Consider the following 26,591-nt stretch of genomic DNA (forward strand, 5'->3'; position numbering starts at 1 on the left):
ATCTTGTTGCACCTAGATAGCCCTCAAGGATCATCTACAGGGCACCTAGATATCCCTCAGGGATCACCTACAGGGCACCTAGATATCCCTCAATTATCACCTACAGAGCACCTAGATAGCCCTCAGGGATCACCTACAGGACACCTAGATACCCCTCAGGGATCACCTACAGGACACCTAGGTAACCCTCAGGGATCACCTAGATATCCCTCAGGGATCACCAACAGGGCACCTAGATATCCTTCAGGGATCACTTACATGACACCTAGATATCCCTCAGGGATCACCAACAGGGCACCTAGATATCCTTCAGGGATCACCTACAGGACACCTAGGTAACACGCAGGGATCACCTACAGGGCACCTAGATAGCCATCAGGGATCACCAACAGGGCACCTAGATAGCCATCAGAGATCACCTACAGGGCACCTAGATAGCCCTTAGAGATCACTTACAGGACACCTAGATAACCCTCAGGGATCACATACAGGGCACATAGAAAGTCCTCAGGGATCACCTACAGGACATCTAGATAGCCCTCAGAGATCACCTACAGGGCACCTAGATATCCCTCAAGTATCACCTACAGGACACCTAGATAGCCCTAAGGGATCACCTACAGGGCATCTTGGTTCCTCAGGAATCACCTACAGGACACGTAGATAGCCCTCAGAGATCACCTACAGGACATCTAGATGTCCCACATGGATCACCTACAGGGCACCTAGATAGCTCTTTGTGATCAATTACAGGGCACCTAGATATCCCTCAGGGATCACCTACAGGACACCTAGATATCCCTCAGGGATCACCTACAGGGCATCTTGGTTCCTCAGGAATCACCTACAGGACATCTAGATGTCCCACATGGATCACCTACAGGGCACCTAGATATCCCTAAGGCATCACAAACAGGTCACCTAGATATCCCTCAGGGATCACCTACAGGACACCTAGATCTCTTAGGAACCAATGAAAGGACACCTAGATCCCTTGGGAACCATTTTACACCTAATAAACAGAAGACAAATAAAATCAATAAATTATTTCTTTTATTTCTACCTCAGAAAAGAAATATATCAAGATTACAATCATCTGAGTATCAACAATGGTGGCATAACTTTCCTTAGTAAGAATTGATATGATTATTTCTACTGCACTTAAAGATTACTGTTACCTGTACATAAAACCTTTGTCTATTGTTGTTACAAATATATACACATTTCAGCAAATATACATTTATATACATGATACTTTATGACCAGTAGCACCTGAACACTGACAAAGTGGTCTGTTGTAAATTAAGTCTTACAATCCAAGAATTTATTTTACAATAACAAATGCAATCATACTCTCATTTTGTCCCCGAGTTTTGTCACAGACATAAATCTCATATTCTCACTAATAGGTCCAAATACAGCTGTTTAATGTCCTTTCAAGACGACTGATATGTTCTTAACATAAAGACATGTTCTACAGATGTACACATTGTTATAAAGACATGTTCTACAGATGTACACATTGTTATAAAGACATGTTCTACAGATGTACACATTGTTATAAAGACATGTTCTACAGATGTACACATGGTTATAAAGACATGTTCTACAGATGTACACATGGTTATAAAGACATGTTCTACAGATATACACATGGTTATAAAGACATGTTCTACAGATGTACACATGGTTATAAAGACATGTTCTACAGATATACACATGGTTATAAAGACATGTCCTACACATTACATGTCGTTATAAAGACATGTTCTACAGATGTACATGTCATTATAAAGACATGTTCTACAGATGTACATGTCGTTATAAAGACATGTCCTACAGATGTACATGTCATTATAAATGCTTGGTACAATAATAAACAATCTGAACAACATTCACAGGTAACACTGTCACAAATCACAACCTAACAATGATGTATTATCAATAACTAAGAAACGTATCATCTTCAATACCTCTGTGTTTTTATAGCACAGTGTGTGCATGTGTATATGACACTTTCCTAAAGACTTTTATATATGCTAATAAATGTCCAACTTCTCTAAAACTGCAAAAATGAAATAAAATATGTCAACATGTTACAAACATACTATTGGTTAAACCATAAAGGATGAGTGATGAACTTGTGAATTGACAAATGTCTCCTATAGAGGAGTCCTGTATTTAATCTACACACAGAGGACTTCTAAAGGTTACAGTAGTGGTATCTTCCTGCACAGGAATTTAATGAAGAAATAGATTCATCTTATGTCCTAGGGGGTTGGGAAGCATGATGATAAAAGCAGTGATATAAAACATTATTTGGCATGTACATGTGATATTTTGAATATTATAAACTATAAAATGATCAAAAAAAAGTTACAGAATACAGATCATGACAGTCCTGTCGGACTCCCAGTGAGATAGAGTCAAAGTAAATATTGTTTACACCATACCTGTACTAAAGCAGAACACCTGTCATTTGTACCCATATCAGTACCTGGTACTTTACACCTGGTACTTTACATATATCAGTGCCTGTCATTTGTACCCATATCAGTACCTGGTACTTTACATGTATCAGTACCTGGCACTTCACATGTATCAGTACCTGGTACTTTACACCTGGTACTTTACATATATCAGTACCTGGTACTTTACATATATCAGTACCTGGTACTTTACATGTATCAGTACCTGGTACTTTACATATATCAGTACCTGGTACTTTACATGTATCAGTACCTGGTACTTTACATATATCACTTGTACTTTACATATATACAGGAACACACACAAGTTTTTAGGTCTATTTTCATAAGGCCATGATAAATCCATTGTAAATCTTTCTTTGGTATTTTTGATAATGTGAAAAGTTAAGGTACTGACATCCAGGGTAAGAGATTCTGAGGGCTCAGATCACCATCTTTATAACACACAAACATATGTGTCATAAAGCATCGTCATCAAATATCTGAGATTATCCAAACATAAAAATGTAAACACTTAATTCCCTGATGGATGTACTAAAGGATTCAAATAGACATGATATTTCCCTTTTCAGCACTTATAAGGCAACAGAGAGGGACTAGAAGGTGATATGATGAGATAACTATACAGTGTATTTCAGTCCGATGTTTATTTTATATCTAATATGGCCACATATCAGACTGAAATATTCCAACAAAACCAACAGAATAAAAAAAACAATCTGGATAAGGAGGATTTGTGTCAGTATCTGAGATTGGGAAAAGTATAGGGATGCCAGCTGTGATGGCTCCCAATTCCACATCAAATGATGTAAGGAACATGTGTGTAAGCATACACTCTCAAACTGGAAATGATTCTTAGAGTTATTCCCCTTTCTCTCTACAGCCATAACCTGTCCATTCTCTGTGCTGGTCATTTACCTCTTCCATTCTCAGTGTTATTCCACTCTCTGTCCACAGACACATGTCCGCTCTCTCACCCATTAAATATCAGTTATTCTCCTCTCCATCTAGACGGCCACTAGATGGCCACTCCTACATCATTAGGATTATAACTCTGTGTGTGTTATTCTCCTCTCCATCTAGATGGCCACTAGACAGCCACTCCTACATCATAAGGATTATAACTCTGTGTGTGTTATTCTCCTCTCCATCTAGATGGCCACTAGACAGCCACTCCTACATCATAAGGATTATAACTCTGTGTGTGTTATTCTCCTCTCCATCTAGACGGCCACTCCTACATCATAAAGATTATAACTCTGTGTGTCTGTTGTTAATGGCTTTTTCTACTGTGTCTTTAAGATGGGCATGGTATTTACGAACCTGTTAAACACAAAAGATCAAAATATCATCAAAAGCTTTGCTTGACTTGCAAACAATCTGTTTTGTTGGGTAAAAATCACTAATAGGAAGATATTGGCTTATTATCAAAACCTGCGTTTCTATTTTAGAAAACTATCATAAAAACCAAGAGATCGTTGAGAGATCTTCATGACAACCATTGTCTGATCTTTATTTGTTCGTTTATACTTGGATTTTTCCTTCTCTTCTCTTCTTTATTTTGCTCTTAATGATAAGACAACTGAACATTTCTTTGCAGAAATATTGATAATAATCTTACACTGCAAATCCAGATGGTAGTCTGAAAGCCATTTTATTTTCAGATCAGTCCCAAAATCAAACAGGCACAACTTGGGACCAAGGGGAACTTACATATTTCTCAAAAAATAGTGATGCACAAAGGAATTGTTTACAGACGGACAGATGGATGGTGGACCACAGACATAGGGCAGTTTAAATAGCCCACCATCAGATGATGTTGTGCCAAAAAACAACAATCCAGTCACAATAGAGATTTTGAGAAATTACTAACGGACAACTGCAATAGTTGTTTGCTTTCTACCATTACAATACAATGTCTCTGTATATATATAAAGACCAGAGTCTCCCCTCCACCCCCCCTCCCCATCCCCTACAAAAGCAATAAATGGGTGTGTCAAATTTAATTACTAGTGATGTCCTCTCTGTGTTAAAAATAATAAATAATCAATATTTCACACTTTTTTAAACTAAATATAACCATATATTACAGTGTTATTTACTGGGCTAAAACATGATGAGTACTGGTGTTTGGCTAATGCCCTTAAACAGAAGATATCTTAGTTAAAATATAAAATGTAGTTTAAAACTAACAAACACTAGGATTCAGTTCTCATGAAACCCTTTTTACCCTGCTTTAATTATCTTGATAAATAATATATCACAACACAAAATATTATAATGTATAGATGGTTATCTTGAAGAATGTAACACAATTGGGGACAGGTGTGAGTTAAACCTGTGCCTTGAGATAACAAGAGACATATCAATCAGATGAGGTGTATACACTTACGGTTTTCTCCATGTGCTGTGCTCGCTGTTTAATATCTGCATGTTTCTCTGGCAATTCACCTTCCTTGAATTCATCTTTAAGCAGATCTTCAGTGTATGACAGCTGTTCCTGGTAATAGTCGTGTTTGGATATCCGACGCTGAAAGTGTCCTAACTCCGTCTGTAAGGGAATAATAGAGAAATCTTCAATCCCATCACAGTTTGTACTATATCCAGATGTGATAACATTGTATATAACATTCAAATGACAAAGTCACACCTCAAACATAAATACTATAATCCAACTGATCTTTGTACAGAGGCAAAGGTATCCCTCGACCATATTTATCTCCCAGGGACAGGGACTGTTTAATACTTTTTGAGATTGCTCAATCAAAGAGACCTCGACTTACTGAGTGGAACCTAAGTTATGTGGAAATTAACTTTCTTTTTATAGTTACATTAACCCTGACCTAAATTGACATTTTCATTTGAAAAGCAATCCAAAAGAAACAAGCACAGAATGCAATGTTTGAAGTTTGATTGGTCCAATGGAGCTTAAATTATCGAGCAGAAACCAATTTTCCATTGATAGCGACATTGGGTTTTACCTTTCACTTTTCACGTCATGAAGCAATTTATGAAGTCTGAGGTTATTCAGGTAAAAGTGACTTTATTTATTGGGCAGAAATCAATTTTGTATCTTTTCATTTGACCTTTTGACCCAAAAGTGACCCCATTCAAACACTGCTGACAATAAAGGTGTGTGTGATGTTTGAGTGGTATACCTGAACTTCATGAACTTCAGTTGATCGGTTGAAGAGAACTCAAGTTAGTGACAATAAACAGTATTGTGAAAGGACAGAATGATAGCGACATTACGATAACCCCCTCCAATCTTTCATCACGGATAATAAACAAAACTAATAACTGTACCAAACACACCACCAGTATCTTCACGTTTTAACACTGATTCCTATACAAGCCATGAAATATCTGTTTATGTACCTTAAATTCTGCCAGTTCTGCATGGGACATGTTTGCTTTTTTCGCAAGGGCCCATAACTCATAGACCCTGTGGTCAGAGAATTCCAGCTCTTCATCACCTGGTTTGTCCATCTTCTCATGAAGATCACGGTATTTGTTATTCAAATCTTTATTTCTCCTTTTCAGCTCCATCTGCCTTTCCATCTTTGACATCTTATTAAATTCCTTGTCTTTATAAGGGTCAAGACTATTGTCCATCACATCTAGAAACAAGGCATCAAAAAGCATGTGCATGTATCAATACGACCAAGGACGTGTTGTTTGCCTATTTGTTTGGGTAAATGCATTCAATGGTTCAGAAATCATTTGAAATAAATTGTTATTCTGATATGAATGTCAGTTCAAGTCAATAAGAAAATTTGTGGTTCCAAAAACATGTGTAGCCTAAGTAAATCTTTAATTCCTGAAATATTTCACCTGACCAAACATTTACACTATGTATCAGTTTACAAAATTTAGAAATATTTTGGTTTAGAATGCTATTTATCTCACCATCAAACTTAAATCCTTCTTCCTTCAGACTATTAAACTCATCCAGTTTATTCTGTTGATGCCAAAATTCCTCTTTCAGTTGTTTTAATTCTTCATCTGTAAGACAAAATGGGATGTTTCAACAGAAAATCCAGAGGACGTGGTATGATACAGATCTGATTGTAAACAACAGACAGTCCAGAGGATGTGGTATGATACAGATCTGATTGTAAACAACAGACAGTCCAGAGGATGTGGTATGATACAGATCTGATTGTAAACAACAGAAAGTCCAGAGGATGTGGTATGATACAGATCTGATTGTAAACAACAGAAAGTCCAGATGACGTGGTACGATACAGATCTGATTGTAAACAACAGAAAGTCCAGAGGATGTGGTATGTTACAGATCTGATTGTAAATGACAGAAAGTCCAGAGGATGTGGTATGATACAGATCTGATTGTAAACAACAGAAAGTCCAGAGGACTTGGTATGATACAGATCTGATTGTAAACAACAGACAGTCCAGAGGACGTGGTATGATACAGATCTTATTGTAAACAACAGAAAGTCCAGAGGACGTGGTATGATACAGATCTGATTGTAAACAACAGAAAGTCCAGAGGATGTGGTATGATACAGATCTGATTGTAAACAACAGACAGTCCAGAGGATGTGGTATGATACAGATCTGATTGTAAACAACAGAAAGTCCAGAGGACGTGGTACGATACAGATCTGATTGTAAACAACAGAAAGTCCAGAGGATGTGGTATGATACAGATCTGATTGTAATAACAGAAAGTCTGGAGAACATGGTACGATACAGATCTTATTGTAAACAACAGACAGTCCAGAGGATGTGGTATGTTACAGATCTGATTGTAACAACAGAAAGTCCAGAGGACGTGGTATGATACAGATCTGATTGTAAACAACAGAAAGTCCAGAGGACGTGGTATGATACAGATCTGATTGTAAACAACAGAAAGTCCAGAGGACTTGGTATGATACAGATCTGATTGTAAACAACAGAAAGTCCAGAGGACGTGGTATGATACAGATCTGATTGTAAACAACAGAAATTCAAGAGGACGTGGTATGATACAGATCTGATTGTAAACAATAGACAGTCCAGAGGACGTGATACGATACAGATCTGATTGTAAACAACAGACAGTCCAGAGGACGTGGTATGATACAGATCTGATTGTAAAACAACAGACAGTCCAGAGGATGTGGTATGATACAGATCTGATTGTAAACAACAGAAAGTCCAGAGGACTTGGTATGATACAGATATGATTGTAAACAACAGACAGTCCAGAGGATGTGGTATGATACAGATCTGATTGTAAACAACAGACAGTCCAGAGGATGTGGTATGATACAGATCTGATTGTAAACAACAGAAAGTCCTGAGGATGTGGTATGATACAGATCTGATAGTAAACAACAGAAAGTCCAGAGGACTTGGTATGATACAGATCTGATTGTAACAACAGAAAGTCCAGAGGATGTGGTATGATACAGATCTGATTGTAAACAACAGAAAGTCCAGAGGACTTGGTATGATACAGATCTGATTGTAAACGACAGAAAGTCCAGAGGACGTGGTATGATACAGATCTGATTGTAAACAACAGAAAGTCCAGAGGATGTGGTATGATACAGATCTGATTGTAAACAACAGAAAGTCCAGAGGATGTGGTATGATACAGATCTGATTGTAACAACAGAAAGTCCAGAGGATGTGGTACGATACAGATCTGATTGTAAACAACAGACAGTCCAGAGGACGTGGTATGATACAGATCTGATTGTAAACGACAGACAGTCCAAAGGACGTGGTATGATACAGATCTGATTGTAACAACAGAAAGTCCAGAGGATGTGTTACGATACAGATCTGATTGTAAACAACAGACAGTCCAGAGGACGTGGTACGATACAGATCTGATTGTAAACAACAGAAAGTCCAGAGGATGTGGTATGTTACAGATCTGATTGTAAATGACAGAAAGTCCAGAGGATGTGGTATGATACAGATCTGATTGTAAACAACAGAAAGTCCAGAGGACGTGGTATGATACAGATCTGATTGTAAACAACAGAAAGTCCAGAGGACTTGGTATGATACAGATCTGATTGTAAACAACAGAAAGTCCAGAGGACGTGGTATGATACAGATCTGATTGTAAACAACAGAAATTCAAGAGGACGTGGTATGATACAGATCTGATTGTAAACAATAGACAGTCCAGAGGACGTGATACGATACAGATCTGATTGTAAACAACAGACAGTCCAGAGGACGTGGTATGATACAGATCTGATTGTAAACAACAGACAGTCCAGAGGATGTGGTATGATACAGATCTGATTGTAAACAACAGAAAGTCCAGAGGACTTGGTATGATACAGATATGATTGTAAACAACAGACAGTCCAGAGGATGTGGTATGATACAGATCTGATTGTAAACAACAGACAGTCCAGAGGATGTGGTATGATACAGATCTGATTGTAAACAACAGAAAGTCCTGAGGATGTGGTATGATACAGATCTGATAGTAAACAACAGAAAGTCCAGAGGACTTGGTATGATACAGATCTGATTGTAACAACAGAAAGTCCAGAGGATGTGGTATGATACAGATCTGATTGTAAACAACAGAAAGTCCAGAGGACTTGGTATGATACAGATCTGATTGTAAACGACAGAAAGTCCAGAGGACGTGGTATGATACAGATCTGATTGTAAACAACAGAAAGTCCAGAGGATGTGGTATGATACAGATCTGATTGTAAACAACAGAAAGTCCAGAGGATGTGGTATGATACAGATCTGATTGTAACAACAGAAAGTCCAGAGGATGTGGTACGATACAGATCTGATTGTAAACAACAGACAGTCCAGAGGACGTGGTATGATACAGATCTGATTGTAAACGACAGACAGTCCAAAGGACGTGGTATGATACAGATCTGATTGTAACAACAGAAAGTCCAGAGGATGTGTTACGATACAGATCTGATTGTAAACAACAGACAGTCCAGAGGACGTGGTACGATACAGATCTGATTGTAAACAACAGAAAGTCCAGAGGATGTGGTATGTTACAGATCTGATTGTAAATGACAGAAAGTCCAGAGGATGTGGTATGATACAGATCTGATTGTAAACAACAGAAAGTCCAGAGGACTTGGTATGATACAGATCTGATTGTAAACGACAGAAAGTCCTGAGGATGTGGTATGATACAGATCTGATAGTAAACAACAGAAAGTCCCGAGGATGTGGTATGATACAGATCTGATTGTAACAACAGAAAGTCCAGAGGATGTGGTATGATACAGATCTGATTGTAAACAACAGAAAGTCCAGAGGACTTGGTATGATACAGATCTGATTGTAAACGACAGAAAGTCCAGAGGACGTGGTATGATACAGATCTGATTGTAAACAACAGAAAGTCCAGAGGATGTGGTATGATACATATCTGATTGTAAACAACAGAAAGTCCAGAGGACGTGGTATGATACAGATCTGATTGTAACAACAGAAAGTCCAGAGGATGTGGTACGATACAGATCTGATTGTAAACAACAGACAGTCCAGAGGACGTGGTATGATACAGATCTGATTGTAAACGACAGACAGTCCAAAGGACGTGGTATGATACAGATCTGATTGTAAACAACAGAAAGTCCAGAGGACGTGGTATGATACAGATCTGATTGTAACAACAGAAAGTCCAGAGGATGTGTTACGATACAGATCTGATTGTAAACAACAGACAGTCCAGAGGACGTGGTACGATACAGATCTGATTGTAAACAACAGAAAGTCCAGAGGATGTGGTATGTTACAGATCTGATTGTAAATGACAGAAAGTCCAGAGGATGTGGTATGATACAGATCTGATTGTAAACAACAGAAATTCCAGAGGACGTGGTATGATACAGATCTGATTGTAAACAACAGAAATTCCAGAGGACGTGGTATGATACAGATCTGATTGTAAACAACAGACAGTCCAGAGGATGTGGTATGATACAGATCTGATTGTAAACAACAGAAATTCCAGAGGACGTGGTATGATACAGATCTGATTGTAAACAACAGAAATTCCAGAGGATGTGGTATGATACAGATCTGATTGTAAACAACAGAAATTCCAGAGGACGTGGTATGATACAGATCTGATTGTAAACAACAGAAAGTCCAACGGATGTGGTAAGATACAGATCTGATTGTAAACAACAGACAGTCTGGAGAATATGGTATGATACAGATCTGATTGTAAACAACAGAAATTCCAGAGGACGTGGTATGATACAGATCTGATTGTAAACAACAGAAATTCCAGAGGATGTGGTATGATACAGATCTGATTGTAAACAACAGAAATTCCAGAGGACGTGGTATGATACAGATCTGATTGTAAACAACAGAAAGTCCAACGGATGTGGTAAGATACAGATCTGATTGTAAACAACAGACAGTCTGGAGAATATGGTATGATACATATCTGATTGTAAACATATCCAAATAGTTAAATGGTCTTTAATTGGAAATTTATGTATCGAAGCAAGGACTAAAACCTACATATTGACAAAATTAATAATTTCAGAAATGGATTTATTCAACTCACCTGTAAACCCGCTCATTTCAGCTTTCTTCCACATTTTTTGGAGTTTTTTATCATGGAATTCTTGTGGAATCTCATTAGACATGGTTGGTCCAGGAGGGACAGAAATAACATCTTGTAATCCATATCTGTTCATAATTTCTGAAATCACAAAAGAATACATGTACTATTTTTTTCTAAATCAAAAGACTGATTTGTTGACTACAAAGATTTCAATTAATGACTAATAAGGAGGTGCTGTGGTAGTAAAAAATGTGTAATGTCTTTTTTATACCACTGTAATTTATTTACTATCAATATAAATCACACAATCTGCGTACCTAACAAATACACAATGTGTAGGTATTTGCTTGAATTTCTATGTACCATCTGTGCATGTTTAACAAGAGGCCCATGGGCCTTAACTGTCACCTAGATATGAAGTATTTCAGTCAATCTGACCATTTTTGGCCCCGCCCATCTGTCCTGTAAATATTATATTATTATCAATCTAGATCTACCATCCCACTAATAATAATCAAACATTTATTTATATACTAATCCAAATTTTTATGTTAATGACTGTAGTGACAACAACTGATCTGAGAAGATCATGGCCTAATTACATAATTTTACCACACATGGACATTGTACAAAAATATACTTGCTGAAATATACACTATTAAACCCAAATCTCTGCCTTCTGTTCCTGAAGGCCACCCATTTTGTTAACACTAGAGCATATGAAAGAGTCAGCATTGCAAAAGCTTCTAAACGACTTGAAAGTATCTACCCCAGGAACTTATCAACTGCTTTTCCTTAAGTAGCTACTTCCAGATAATTTATAGGTTAACTGCTTATGTAATATGGAGCAAACAGTTGATAAATTCCTGATGTTAAACAAGGAAACACATCAATGATCTTGATTATGGCTGGGTTTGGAGCTAGGACACTTTTTATTGATTTATCTTTTTATCATGTCACATTTTCATTTATTCTCTTATCTGAATCTAATATTTTTTACTACACAACATACACAGTTCATTTACTTTCTTTTACTACAACTGCTGCAGCTGTATTGTGTGTTGTAGGGCCAAATACAACGCATTGGGACACTTTAACAAAATATCATCATTTTTTAAACATAACTGCATTTAAAATACAATGATAAGTAAATACTTATTAACAGTTAGTTTCACATATGATTTAATTAAATAAGTAATTTTGTAAAATTATAATAATAATACTTTTATGTTAATGATCACAGTGACTTAACAACAACTAATCTGAATACATTGTGACTAAATTAAAGGATATGACAACACAAGTACATTGTACAAAGTTTACTTGCTGAAATACGTTATTCAATGTCCACATGTGTTGGCTGCTCTTCAGTTGCCATATTGGAATTGGTTGTCGGTGATGTTTTGACGTTTGAATGAGTCAAGCTTCTATACAATCAAGCTTAAAGGATAAACTCCCTAATATGTTGAATGTTAACTTATTTTTTATTTGCTCTATATCTAATTTAAAGACTAGAGGCCCATAGGGCCTGTATTTCTTACCTGGTCTGGTTTGCTGAAATTTGTTCATAATAACTAAAGGAAGAGTATTACAAAGACAAAAGGAAGACTCCAAGCAAGGTAAGATAAACAATTTATACAAAACTTAAGTTTTCTTCATGCAAGGATGCATCACATCAAATTTGGGCAAAAAGTGAATAGACAACAGAAGCAGGATTTTAAAGAATTTGCACTACTATTGGGTCAATTGGGCCCCACTCCTGCCCCTGGCAGAGACCCACCTGTTTTCCTTTGCCCCAAAATTTCTTCTGGCCAAATTTGGTCAAAATCTGCTCAGTCATTTACGACTAGTAAGGATTTGTAGGAAAAACTGATGGGCAGACAGACAGACAATGGTATATAATGGCTAGACGAGCTAAAACAATCAAATAGATGTCTAGTGGTTTCATTTTGATAGCAACATGAAGGTTAACTACAGTTATCTAAAAGCTTGAAATGTGCAGTATCTTTTACTGACCTAAGAGTCTCTGTCGAACCTCTGCATCCTTCATCCCATCTTTATCTCTGTCTTCAGCTTTTAGTTTCTTAAGCTCCCTCTCCACTTTATCCTGGATAGTCAGATCAGCATATAGGTCAGCAAGGCGTGGTCTAGAGAGTCTCTGTAGGGGAAAAATGAAGATGCTGTATAGTCACTGTGGGGAACACTACAGTAATAAAGACATGTAAGGTGGGGACACTGTATAGTCACTGTGGGGAACACTACAGTAATAAAGACATGTAAGGTGGGGACACTGTATAGTCACTGTGGGGAACACTACAGTAATAAAGACCTGTAAGGTGGGGACACTGTATAGTCATTGTGGGGAACAATACAGTAATAAAGACCTGTAAGGTGGGGACACTGTATAGTCATTGTGGGGAACAATACAGTAATAAAGACCTGTAAGGTGGGGACACTGTATAGTCACTGTGGGGAACACTACAGTAATAAAGACCTGTAAGGTGGGGATACTGTATAGTCACTGTGGGAAATACAACAGTAATAAAGACCTGTAAGGTGGGGACACTGTATAGTCACTGTGGGGAACACTACAGTAATAAAGACCTGTAAGGTGGGGAACACTACAGTAATAAAGACCTGTAAGGTGGGGATACTGTATAGTCACTGTGGGAAATACAACAGTAATAAAGACCTGTAAGGTGGGGACACTGTATAGTCACTGTGGGGAACACTACAGTAATAAAGACCTGTAAGGTGGGGATACTGTATAGTCACTGTGGGAAATACAGCAGTAATAAAGACATGTAAGGTGGGGATACTGTATAGTCACTGTGGGGAACACTACAGTAATGAAGACCTGTAAGGTGGGGATACTGTATAGTCACTGTGGGAAATACAGCAGTAATAAAGACATGTAAGGTGGGGATACTGTATAGTCACTGTGGGGAACACTACAGTAATAAAGACATGTAAGGTGGGGACACTGTATAGTCACTGTGGGGAACACTACAGTAATAAAGACCTGTAAGGTGGGGACACTGTATAGCCACTGTGGGGAACACTACAGTAATGAAGACCTGTAAGGTGGGGATACTGTATAGTCACTGTGGGAAATACAGCAGTAATAAAGACATGTAAGGTGGGGACACTGTATAGTCATTGTGGGGAACACTACAGTAATAAAGACATGTAAGGTGGGGATACTGTATAGTCATTGTGGGAAATACAGCAGTAATAAAGACCTGTAAGGTGGAGACACTGTATAGTCATTGTGGGGAACACTACAGTAATAAAGACATGTAAGGTGGGGATACTGTATAGTCACTGTGGGAAATACAACAGTAATAAAGACCTGTAAGGTGGGGACACTGTATAGTCATTGTGGGGAACACTACAGTAATAAAGACCTGTAAGGTGGGGACACTGTATAGTCACTGTGGGGAACACTACAGTAATAAAGACCTGTAAGGTGGGGAACACTACAGTAATAAAGACCTGTAAGGTGGGGAAACTGTATAGTCATTGTTGGGAACACTACAGTAATAAAACCCTGTAAGGTGGGGATAATGTATAGTCACTGTGGGGAACACTACAGTAATAAAGACCTGTCAGGTGGGGAACACTACAGTAATAAAGACATGTAAGGTGGGAAACTGTATAGTCACTGTGGGGAACACTACAATAATAAAGACCTGTAAGGTGGGGACACTGTATAGTAACTGTGGGGAACACTACAGTAATAAAGACCTGTAAGGTGGGGAACACTACAGTAATGAAGACATGTAAGGTGGGGAAACTGCATAGTCATTGTGGGGAACACTACAGTAATAAAGACCTGTAAGGTGGGGATACTGTATAGTCACTGTGGGGAACACTACAGTAATAAAGACATGTAAGGTGGGGACACTGTATAGTCACTGTTGGGAACACTACAGTAATAAAGACTTGTAAGGTGGGGACACTGTAGAGCCACTGTGGGGAAAACTACAGTAATAAAGACCTGTAAGGTGGGGATACTGGATAGACACTGTGGGGAACACTACAGTAATAAAGACATGTAAGGTGGGGATACTGTATAGTCACTGTAGGGAACACTACAGTAATGAAGACATGTAAGGTGGGGAAACTGTATAGTCATTGTGGGGAACACTACAGTAATGAAGACCTGTAAGGTGGGGATACTGTAAAGTCACTGCGGGAAACATTACAGTAATAAAGACATGTATGGTGGGGATACTGTATAGTCATTTTGGGGAACACTACAGTAATAAAGACCTGTAAGGTGGGGATACTGTATAGTCACTGTGGGGAACACTACAGTAATAAAGACCTGTAAGGTGGGGATACTGTATAGTCACTATGGGGAACACTACAGTAATAAAGACCTGTAAGGTGGGGATACTGTAAAGTCACTGCGGGGAACACTACAGTAATAAAGACCTGTAAGGTGGGGAAACTGTATAGTCATTTTGGGGAACACTACAGTAATAAAGACCTGTAAGGTGGGGATACTGTATAGTCACTGTGGGGAACACTACAGTAATAAAGACCTGTAAGCTGGGGATACTGTAGAGTCACTGTGGGGAACACTACAGTAATGAAGACCTGTAAGGTGGGGATACTGTAAAGTCACTGCAGGGAACACTACAGTAATAAAGACCTGTAAGGTGGGGATACTGTATAGTCACTGTGGGGAACACTACAGTAATAAAGACATGTAAGGTGGGGATACTGTATAGTCACTGTGGGGAACACTACAGCAATAAAGACATGTAAGGTGGGGATAATGTATAGTCACTGAGGGGAACACTACAGTAATAAAGACATGTAAGGTGGGGATAATGTATAGTAACTGTGGGGAACACTACAGTAATGAAGACCTGTAAGGTGGGGATACTGTAAAGTCACTGCGGGGAACATTACAGTAATAAAGACATGTATGGTGGGGATACTGTATAGTCATTTTGGGGAACACTACAGTAATAAAGACCTGTAAGGTGGGGATACTGTATAGTCACTGTGGGGAACACTACAGTAATAAAGACCTGTAAGGTGGGGATACTGTAGAGTCACTGTGGGGAACACTACAGTAATGAAGACCTGTAAGGTGGGGATACTGTAAAGTCACTGCAGGGAACACTACAGTAATAAAGGCCTGTAAGGTGGGGATACTGTAAAGTCACTGCGGGGAATATTACAGTAATAAAGACATGTATGGTGGGGATACTGTATAGTCATTGTGGGGAACACTACAGTAATAAAGACATGTAAGGTGGGGATACTGTATCGTCACTGTGGGGAACGCTACAGTAATAAAGACCTGTAAGGTGAGGATAATGTATAGTCACTGTGGGGAACACCACAGTAATAAAGACATGTAAGGTGAGGTTCATTGAAATGCTGTATAATCACTGTAGTGAACACAACAGTAAATTGTCCAAAGCTGGTACGAAATGTAATGGTGCAAAACAACTTCAGGAAAAAACATCTGGTATATAATACACGCCATGTATTTTTCCACTCTTTGTGTTCTAAATAGTTGTGTCTGTGGGCCGAGGGCAGAGACTTTAAAAAGGAGGAAGGAATGTAGCACATCAGAACTGCTTTGGTTGTCAGTGACCATTGATAGATCAAAAGTGTCAATCTGAACTTCAGGGCTTCAAACCACCTTTAACAAGTCGGAGGAAACCATAAAGTTGCATATATCACGGAAACTAGACTATTATATGCCAAATGGGGTATGAATTGGTTACTGAAAATTGCTGAAATTGTTTCAACCTTAACTTTCGCAATATATTATTAAAAGTCTCATAAATCAAGGAAAAGATATTTTTTACGAAAAGATGTTTACTGAAAGTTCTAGCTCTTTGAGACCAATGTAACTGTCCCCGCCGTAGTAACTGTACTATTGTAGGCCATACACACAGGTAATAAGTACTGCATCTATTTTCGATACTTTCCAATGTGCAATTAATTCTATTTTTGCAGTTTTATGTGTTTCTTGGCTATATAGATGTGACTTGGGGGAAAATGATAAAAACTAAGTTTAAAGTGATTTTTTGCCATGTTAAGTAACAAATCAATTCCCCAATTGGCGTATTATAAGTCAAATTTGCGGGTTTCCCGATCTGATCAATAGCATTTATTTCGGTCAGGTAATCCCTAGGAAAGCACCTGACATCGGTAGCCCTGATACAGCCTAGCTAGCGTAAATGTGTTGTAATATGGATATATAATACAAACGATACATTATACGCCACTCCGGGGAGCACCCCCCTCACGTCGCCAGAGAATCGACAAATCTCGATCTGACTCTGCCGGGCGACGGCAGTGTCAAGGAAACGATAACAATCTTCATAATAATCATCATTATACGTCACTGGGTGTTATGATGTTCGTGTTGCATTAGAGAATCCGCGATTCCCGAGGGATTGGCTTAATGAACACATCTACTTACTTTTTGTGCTTTTTCCCATATCATATTCACTTTGTTCATTCTAAAAGGTTTCTTAGATTCTGTAAAAGGTTTGTTAACATTCTCAGAGTATTTTCCAGCTTCAGAAGTATAGATAAATGTCAGAAACAGAAAGATCGCACACACGCCTCCTACTTTCATCTTGGCAATTCTGTAAGTTAGAGTCCGCAAAACGCTTGAATCTTATTCCAATTCATTATGTAGCTAAACGTTTTATTGACACGGATCAAGTTTCCATATTGATATTTCCTGTTGGGGATTTTTTCGTACCAACTAAAATGTTATCGTTTTGTTAAAAATATGAATACGTGTTAAATAGTAGACTCTATCAGACGTTTGTGGTAACTTTAAAATCAGAAAGGGATTTGATAATGTCTGCCCAAAGCAGTGGAGAGAATCCGGACTTCAGAGGAACGTTGGTGCGATTGTCAAACTTGTTGAAAAAAGACGATCTGGAGGCAATGAAATACATGTGTAAAGATGTGATTGGAAAACGAGACTTATCAAAAATAGAAAGCTTTTTCGAATTGTGTGACAATCTAGAAAGTCGTGATATGCTTGATAGTACCAATGTTACATTCTTACATAATCTGCTGTCTAGCTGCTGCTCCGGAAGAAAGGACATATTGCATGTTTTAGAAAGTTATACTGTACCAAATAACAGGATTAACAACGGAAAAGGTTAGCAACAAGAAAACAATAAGGACACTGGTCATAAAACCATAAAGTCAGTTATTTCAGAGTCGTTCACTTTATATCTCACACAGGGTGGTTCAATAACTCGATCCCCCTCTCCTCCCAACAAAATAGAATCAACAGGGGTCATTTCTACCCTAAAATTATCAAGTCATTTTATTTAGAAATTAATTTATTCCAATACTGGTGTTAATGATACAGTAAGTATGTAATATAAGTATTTTTACTGCGAATGTGACATTAATGTTCTCGACTGTGCTGTCATATAAATTTCCTATTTGAATAGGACAGGGACATAAAGTACAGACTGATAAGAAACTAGGCTTTTTGGTAAATACTCTGACTTAAGCTTTTTGCAAACTGAGATGTGAAGACATGGAGTCCACTCTTCTTACAGCTAATCTACCTATGCCTCTAAGATGTAGTTAATGTGGACTTAGCACTGACCAGAGCCATTTTGTTGACTGAGAAGTGAAGCTCAGTTTTGTAACAAAACTAATACTAATAAATAAAGTAACTTATCACAAAAGTTACATGAGTCAATTGGAAAATTACAAAAATTTTTACTGCCATCAATTTAAAGATGGTTTTCTTATTTTGGGCAAAAAGTGGTATACAATATGGGTGGTATTTCAGTTGTAAATAGTTCAACAGACCGAAATTATTTGTCACAAAACTTAGTACAATGAGTTTCAAAAGTACTAAGCTTTTTAATACTGTTTACATTGAAATGTTTAGTTGGGTACTGTTGGAGAAAAATGGTTTATAAAAACTGCAAGGCTAGTTGACTTGAATTTCATTGCTACGGCATTACAAAGAGATATAGACAGTCTCTGTCCTTCTGTACTATATGTTCCTGAATAGGAGCACCCTACAGGAATTCTCCATATTGTGATATAGATTATTATGTGGTTGTGCCATCATCAGTTAGAGTTGTAAAACTTTGTGTCCATACCAAAAAAAAATTGAGACAACTCTTACTTGACTGTCTGCTGGCCATGGAGATGTGACCAGCCTGTACAGGCATCATTATACTAATTGTTTCAATGTCTCCTCTAGGATACAAACCTACTTACTAGCATACTCTAATTTGTTCAACTCATCAAGCTGAAGATTTCTGAATAGCTGAATGGCATCATGACTGGTATTTACTGAGGTTACATATATGTGACAATGAAATTGGCAAATTTTAATAATACCCTTGTTTTCAAAATCTTTAGCCCATGCACCTTCATAAGATAGTGGGCTTCTCAGTGTCTGTGGTCAGTTGTCTGTGCATCTGTCTTTAAAAACTATTTGTTATAACTATTTCTTGGAAACAATTGGACAAACTTTTGTCAGATTTTATTTGAATGTTCCTCTTGGTTCCAAGGTATGCATAATCCATTTTGGGCCATATCTAGAAAAAAAGGGCTGACAGTTGGCCATATTGGATTTTGAAATTTAAGTTTCTTGTCGCTTTTTCTTGACAATAATTGGATGAAATTTTCTCAAACTTCACAGCATGGATATTTCTCAAATTACCTGTATGTGGACATATCCTTGATCCTTGTTAAACATGGTCAATTCATGGACTAGGACTGGCACGAGAAAACAGAATGTCTGATAAAAGGGAAAGTACCACATATAAGCTACAATGTTATACAAGCCTCATGCCAGACCATGAGGAAAAAGTTGTGGCTTAAAATCAGGAAAATATGATAAGAGGAAAGACAAGGAAAGGAGAGAAGAAAAGGGAAAGATCCAACTAAATAGAGAACAAATATACAATGAATGGTGCCATGATCCCTTTGGGATATCTTGTTTTCTTCAAACTATTTGTCCTAAAACTATTTCTTTTTTCAGAATTCCAGGCTGCATTTAGCTATTTTAGTCTATGTGCAATGTTATTAATATAATTGACATTGTGCTGTTGTAAGTTACTCAAATGATACTAAATTGTACAATGCACAGCTATCATATTGGCAAGAAGACGGTAAACAAACATTGTACTGCTTTCAGTTGATACATAGTGGTATGATTTATGGTCTGCTTTAAGGTAGTTATGGGTGGTTTTGGATTGACTTTGATGTGTTCAATGCTGGTTATAGGACAGCTTCTAGAGAAATTGAAGTATCTATTTCTTATACCACACTGATCATTGAACATGTACATCAAATTCTACAGGAGTTGCCTGTTTGTAAGATACCTCACAAAAGCCACTATTTGTTGCAAACAGGATCACTAAAATATATTTCTAAAACAAAAATACGGCTCTGAACATTCGGGATATATTTGGGAGAAATGAAATGACTGAAATATACAATCACTTTGTCACGTTGTATGTATATATTTGTTGTTTGTGTACATTCTGTGTTTTTGTTCCTGTCAAGCCACCGTAATTTGGGTGGGACCAGGTGAGTGGGAATTCATGGCAGTCGTGTGAATTTTCAAGCCGTTGTTTACCGGTTATTTACCCAATTGAATCTGCGGTAGCAGTTGTGTAACATATTCAGACACAGATTACAGACTGTGGTAAGTCTATCGTTGTAATTTTTCCTATGCTTTACTTTTTTCTTCGCATGTTACTAATTAAATATCTTTGGTAAACACTTGTTTAGGTTGTGCGGCTCAGCCATGAGTAGCATTGTTATGATGTGTAATGCTAAATTAGGGCGGATATTTTTTTAATATTTTGTTTTTATCAGCTAGGAATATCCTTATTGTAGCCAAGTCTATGTGTTGAGGCATTTATCATAACATATATATATTTTATAAACATTTAGATTACTCAGGTGAGAACATGTGCGTGTTTGAAAAAGTATGGACACTATGAATTGCTGTAAATGTCTCCTGTATCCTTTTCAAGATAGTTGTTAGATAGCCCGCACAAAACCAATTTGAAATTATTACTTTAATTACTCTTTGCTATGTGTTATGTAACATATGATAGTAATTTACTGGGTTTTTTTATGGATGATTGCTAGTGTTCAATTATGAATTTATTGTGTCATAAGTTGTGTGCAGGTGTTGTATGCAATCATTAGTTTTTCGTTATTATTATTCTTTAAGATCCATATGACAGTCAACGCCTTCAGTTACCGCATCCAGAACCATCTCGGTTACTAGTAAGTGACAACACCAGGACCTTTGACAGTAAGGTCAGCCAACTCACTAGAACGCCAGGACAGGTCTTGAGGACATCGCAAACTAGGTTCATCTCGGTTACTAGTAGGTGACGACACCAGGACCTTTGGACTGTAAGGTCAGCCAACTCACTGGAACACCCAGGACAGGTCTTGAGGTGGACATCACAAGCAGTACAAGTAGAGAGTCTGCGATATTGTGTACAATGCAGATAAAGAGACTACTACCAATTGAAGCACAGCAGTGTTTGTGTAGGGCAACATGAGTGACAGACTCCCTTGTTTGGCACAGGTAGTGCCAGGTTGCTACTGAGGTGGTTGCTAAGTCTTGGTGGAACTACATGTACTTAGGTGATTTCCTCTGGGGAATCCAATGACAAGGTTTTCATCTGCAAATTGGAACTGATGTAAAGAGGCTGATGTAGTGATTTCGAGTTCAGCAGAGACTGTAATCAGTATAGAGTGTTGCATTATTTGTGTAAAACTGGGTGCATGAGCATGTGTGTTTTGTTTGTGTTGTAAATAAATTGTTGATTTGAATATAGGAATTGTTTTCATTTCTGTGATAACTACTCGACGTTTGTCCTTCGTTACACACTTGACATGTAGAATCACCCGACCAAACTTATTGGTGAACAGGGAAAGAGGTTAACTTTACTATGACTTTTATAGAAAAATTGCATTTTTGTGCATAGTGTTGCTTATATCCCTCTGGAAGTAACTTTATAAGAATTATAAGTATAGGATGACAGTTTTGATGGTATGCATGTATTTACACTGGCTTACTATCATCTATGTCACAATTTCTTTTTCATGACACTTGGAAGCAACTTACCCTTTAAACATTATATTCAATATTGCTTATCTCAGGTGACCGCCAACATCGCTAGGCCTCTTGTTTGTGAAACAGTATTTTGGAATTGTGATGTAATTTTGAGGGATTCTGGTTTTGCTTTGTTGTTTCATTATTGATGGCTCCAGAAGACTTGTAATACAACACAGAGAATGCTAGGACACAGTTGACACTTTAGAGAAAACTTCCAAACAGTAACAAGCAATTAATTATGGTTTGAGAGTCTATGCTGCCACTTTCTTTGTTTGAAATAAAACCTCATTCACATCATAACTTGGACTTAATCACATTTTCAAAAGGATTCTTCTTGTTTCAGTACCCAACAACACACAGAATGTGCAGTTATATCCCGTAAATGTGAGCACGCCACAACAGACTGTATATGTACCAGTGACAGCTGTCTCTAGCCATCAGGTAGCACAAACATATGACTACAAAGGTAAGTCTCCAAACAGACTTATATATATTGGTAGACTTTGTGAAACTATCAGTAGCATTCAATAGTGTAACAGGAACATTGAATAGTACCAAATTCAGATTTTTTATCCTTGTGATAAAATGCTAATGTGATTCATCTTATGTTACGTTTGAAACCTTACCCAACATGCGATAAAATAACGAGTGCTTACACTCGTTACATAAATTACCAAATGAAGTGGAATCTTTGTGTGATGTATAAAGGAAGTGAGCAAGGGGCTCACATGGAGAGCTATATATATATATGATATTTAGTGAAGCACACAAGCTTTTTATTAGGTCACCTGAGATAAGTCTGAAGTGACTTATTGTGAAATAATAAAAACTTAGTAAGTATACATATATCAGTTCTTTTCTGTCTGCCCTAATGCTGGGACAGATGACCAGGTTCTTAAACTCTCCAAAGACCTGTAAGTATGCATACATCAGTTCTGTTCTGTCTGCCCTAATGCTGGGACTGATCGACAGGTTCTTAAACTCTCCAAAGACCTGTAAGTATGCATACATCAGTTCTGTTCTGTCTGCCCTAATGCTGGGACTGATCGACAGGTTCTTAAACTCTCCAAAGGCCTGTAAGTATACATACATCAGTTCTTTTCTGTCTGCCCTAATGCTGGGACTGATCGACAGGTTCTTAAACTCTCCAAAGACCTGAAGGCTTCAGGTGACCGTTCAGATCCATGGGCCTCTTGTTTAAAAACTAGTGGAGAGTAAAATAATTCAGGAGAATTCACTACAGAAATTACAATTATGAAGATTTGATAGGGTACACAAAGTTTAGAAATTAAACATATTATTTTAATTTGCAGATGTTGAAAAAGAAATCAATTATCTTACAAGGAAACTAGGAAGGGAATGGCGTTTTTTCATGCGAGCCTTGGGAATATCTGACAACGACATGGCTGAAATGGAGCTGCAACACCCACGCAATATGCGTGAACAGATTCATGGCTGTTTTGTTATTTGGTCGCAGCAAAATAGAGGGCTTGTAAACAAAAACATGCTGATGACCGCTTTGATGGATGCTTCTGTTGAGAGATATGACCTTTCAGCTGATCTTGAAGACGGTGACTTTTCTTAATTATCCATTAGAAGCAATGAGGCTACTAAGATAACATGAAGTATTAAATGTCCTGACTCCAGTTTCAGGAAATTTGCTGTACTGGAAGATATTCCTTAACTTTGGCGATAGGAAAGCATTGCTGGTTTCCAAATGAGGAAATTTCCATAGGTTTTTTTAGGAACATTCCTGAAACTGTAGCTCGACAACCATTAGCCTGCATGATGATGTGATGTATCTTTGAGCTGCTTGAGTGTGTCTGTGACAAAATGACGCCCTATGAAGATAAAACTCTTCTTTTTTTCACCATCCAATCTACATAATTAAAACTCCTCGGATTATTATGACTATTTAATCTTAGAAATTAAATTCTGAATTTAAGCCTTTCAAAACCTTACTTTTCCTGAAAAAAACATTGATCTGTTTAACAATCAGCTTTCCAATATACTATAGAAATCAGACATTTACTGAAATGACCTATTCATCATGCATCATTAAATTGTCAAATTGGATTATCCAAACTTACTCCAGATTGTTTATATAACCATCTGTCATTGATAGAAAGCCATAACACACTAGCTATGCTTTCTCGCCTAAAACAAGATTTTGTACACAGAGTAGATAAACTAAAATGTATGTTGATGAAGTAAGATACTGTAGATGTATGCTCTGTTCTGTGTAGTGTTGTGTCTGATAGGCTATTTTGTTACAATATCTTTACAAGAGATGGTTACTATATAAATGCATTTTTATATATTTACTATCACCAATTTGTAAACAAATATGAAAGTGAAACTAGAATGATATAAAGAATACTTGTCATTCCTCCCCTCCTACTCCTGGTCACTTTAATGACTGGATATCCTTGGTATCAGGTGTGATAGTGTATCCTGGTTACTAAGTGTGAGAGAAGATCTTGGATACCAGGTGTGAGAGAATATCTTGGATACTAAGTGTGGCAATATATTTTGGGTATCAGATGTCACAATATATCCTGGATATCAGAAATGACAGTATATCCTTTTTACATCAGGTATGGTAGTCTATCCTAGATACCAGATGCGACTATATTATCACTCACAAGTGTGATAATATATCCAGGGTTTGTGATAGTATATTCTGGTTACCAGGTGTGACAACATCCCAGGTACCAGGTGTGACAGAACATCCCAGGTATCAGGTGTGACAGAACATCCCAGGTATCAGGTGTGACAGAACATCCCAGGTACCAGGTGTGACAGAACATCCCAGGTACCAGGTGTGACAGAACATCCCAGGTACCAGGTGTGACAGAACATCACAGGTATCAGGTTAGATAGTATATCCTGAGTACCAGGCATGACCTTATATGTCCATTTGGCGACTTCTTTGATTTTTGTTTATTTCAATAAAAAGCAAAATTATTTATATACATTGTTCCTCAAACATCAAATCAGTATGTTTTGTCAATTGCCCCGGCTGAAAAAGGAATAAATAATTTTGTGAAATGTAATCCAGGAAAGTCTGTATTCTTTTTTATTTCAAAAGGTTATTAAGACACAGTGTTATAAATAGTGATATATCATTTTCAGTAGGGCAGGAAAACATATTTATATATAGTGTTATTCTATTGTAATAAAATTCTTCAAGATACAATATTTCAGAATATATGATAAGAAGGGCATCTGGATGTGTTGCAGTGGTCCAGGACTAAACAGGGAGGAGGGAGACCACAGACTCTCACAGGTCTATGACCAAGTGTTTAGTAAAGTGTAGCTGAATTGATCTCTTCACTATCTCATCACATTTTTTTCGAATTAGTTGTACGATTGGATTATAGTACAGCATATAAAGATGGTGGATTCCTGACCATCTTGTACATGTGTATATCTTGTCACTACGTACATCTGGTCACACACTGGTTATTTGCCTGATTAATGTGACTGAAGTCATCGAAACATTACACTCAAATCTTGTAGAGGTCATGTTACATGAACATCTAGTCCATCAAGATTCTCTATTTATAAATAGTGGTATACTATCTTCAGTAGGTCATAAATAGTGGTATACTATCTTTAGTAGGTCATAAATAGTGGTATACTATCTTTAGTAGGTCATAAATAGTGGTATACTATCGTCAGTAGGTCATAAATAGCGGTATACTATCTTTAGTAGGTCATAGCGGTACACTATCGTCAGTAGGTCATAAATAGCGGTATACTATAGTAAGTAGGTCATAAATAGCGGTATACTATCGTCAGTAGGTCATAAATAGTGGTATACTACCTTAAGTAGGTCATAAATAGTGGTATACTATCTTTAGTAGGTCATAAATAGTGGTATACTATCTTTAGTAGGTCATAAATAGTGGTATACTACCTTTTGTAGGTCATAAATAGTGGTACACTATCTTTAGTAGGTCATAAATAGCGGTACACTATCTTTTGTAGGTCATCAACACATGATGTTCATCAATACAATGTATTGATATGCTGTAGGTCATCAACACATGATGTTCATCGATACAATGTACTGATATGCTGTAGGTCATCAACACATGATGTTCATCGATACAATGTACTGATATGCTGTAGGTCATCAACATATTATGTTCATCAATACAATGTACTGATATGCTGTAGGTCATCAATACATGATGTTCATCGATACAATGTACTGATATGCTGTAGGTCATCAACATATTATGTTCATCAATACAATGTACTGATATGCTGTAGGTCATCAACACATGATGTTCATCGATACAATGTACTGATATGCTGTAGGTCATCAATACATGATGTTCATCGATACAATGTACTGATATGCTGTAGGTCATCAACACATGATGTTCATCAATACAATGTACTGATATGCTGTAGGTCATCA

At 37.4% G+C, this 26,591-nt stretch overlaps 2 protein-coding genes across 2 annotated transcripts; one reads left to right on the plus strand and one right to left on the minus strand.

Annotated features, from left to right (window-relative positions):
* Positions 1-1,039: 1,039 nt before the first annotated feature.
* Positions 1,040-17,653, minus strand: LOC132554912 (alpha-2-macroglobulin receptor-associated protein-like). Its single transcript, XM_060219243.1, has 7 exons — positions 17,495-17,653; positions 13,054-13,195; positions 11,038-11,175; positions 6,399-6,494; positions 5,868-6,109; positions 4,882-5,040; positions 1,040-3,812 (listed from the first exon to the last, which is right to left on the minus strand). Exons 1-7 carry the CDS (start codon positions 17,651-17,653, stop codon positions 3,741-3,743), a joined length of 1,008 nt encoding a protein of 335 aa, XP_060075226.1. The 3' UTR covers positions 1,040-3,740.
* A 105-nt stretch (positions 17,654-17,758) lies between these two features.
* On the plus strand, positions 17,759-25,215 carry LOC132554907 (fas-associated death domain protein-like). Its single transcript, XM_060219237.1, has 3 exons — positions 17,759-18,193; positions 22,503-22,625; positions 23,473-25,215. Exons 1-3 carry the CDS (start codon positions 17,884-17,886, stop codon positions 23,742-23,744), a joined length of 705 nt encoding a protein of 234 aa, XP_060075220.1. The 5' UTR covers positions 17,759-17,883; the 3' UTR covers positions 23,745-25,215.
* The last annotated feature ends 1,376 nt before the right edge of the window (positions 25,216-26,591 follow it).

Source organism: Ylistrum balloti, unplaced genomic scaffold (assembly GCF_031769215.1).
Source record: "Ylistrum balloti isolate Yb309-2 unplaced genomic scaffold, AGI_CSIRO_Ybal_v1 Utg370450, whole genome shotgun sequence".
NCBI lineage: Eukaryota > Metazoa > Mollusca > Bivalvia > Pectinida > Pectinidae > Ylistrum > Ylistrum balloti.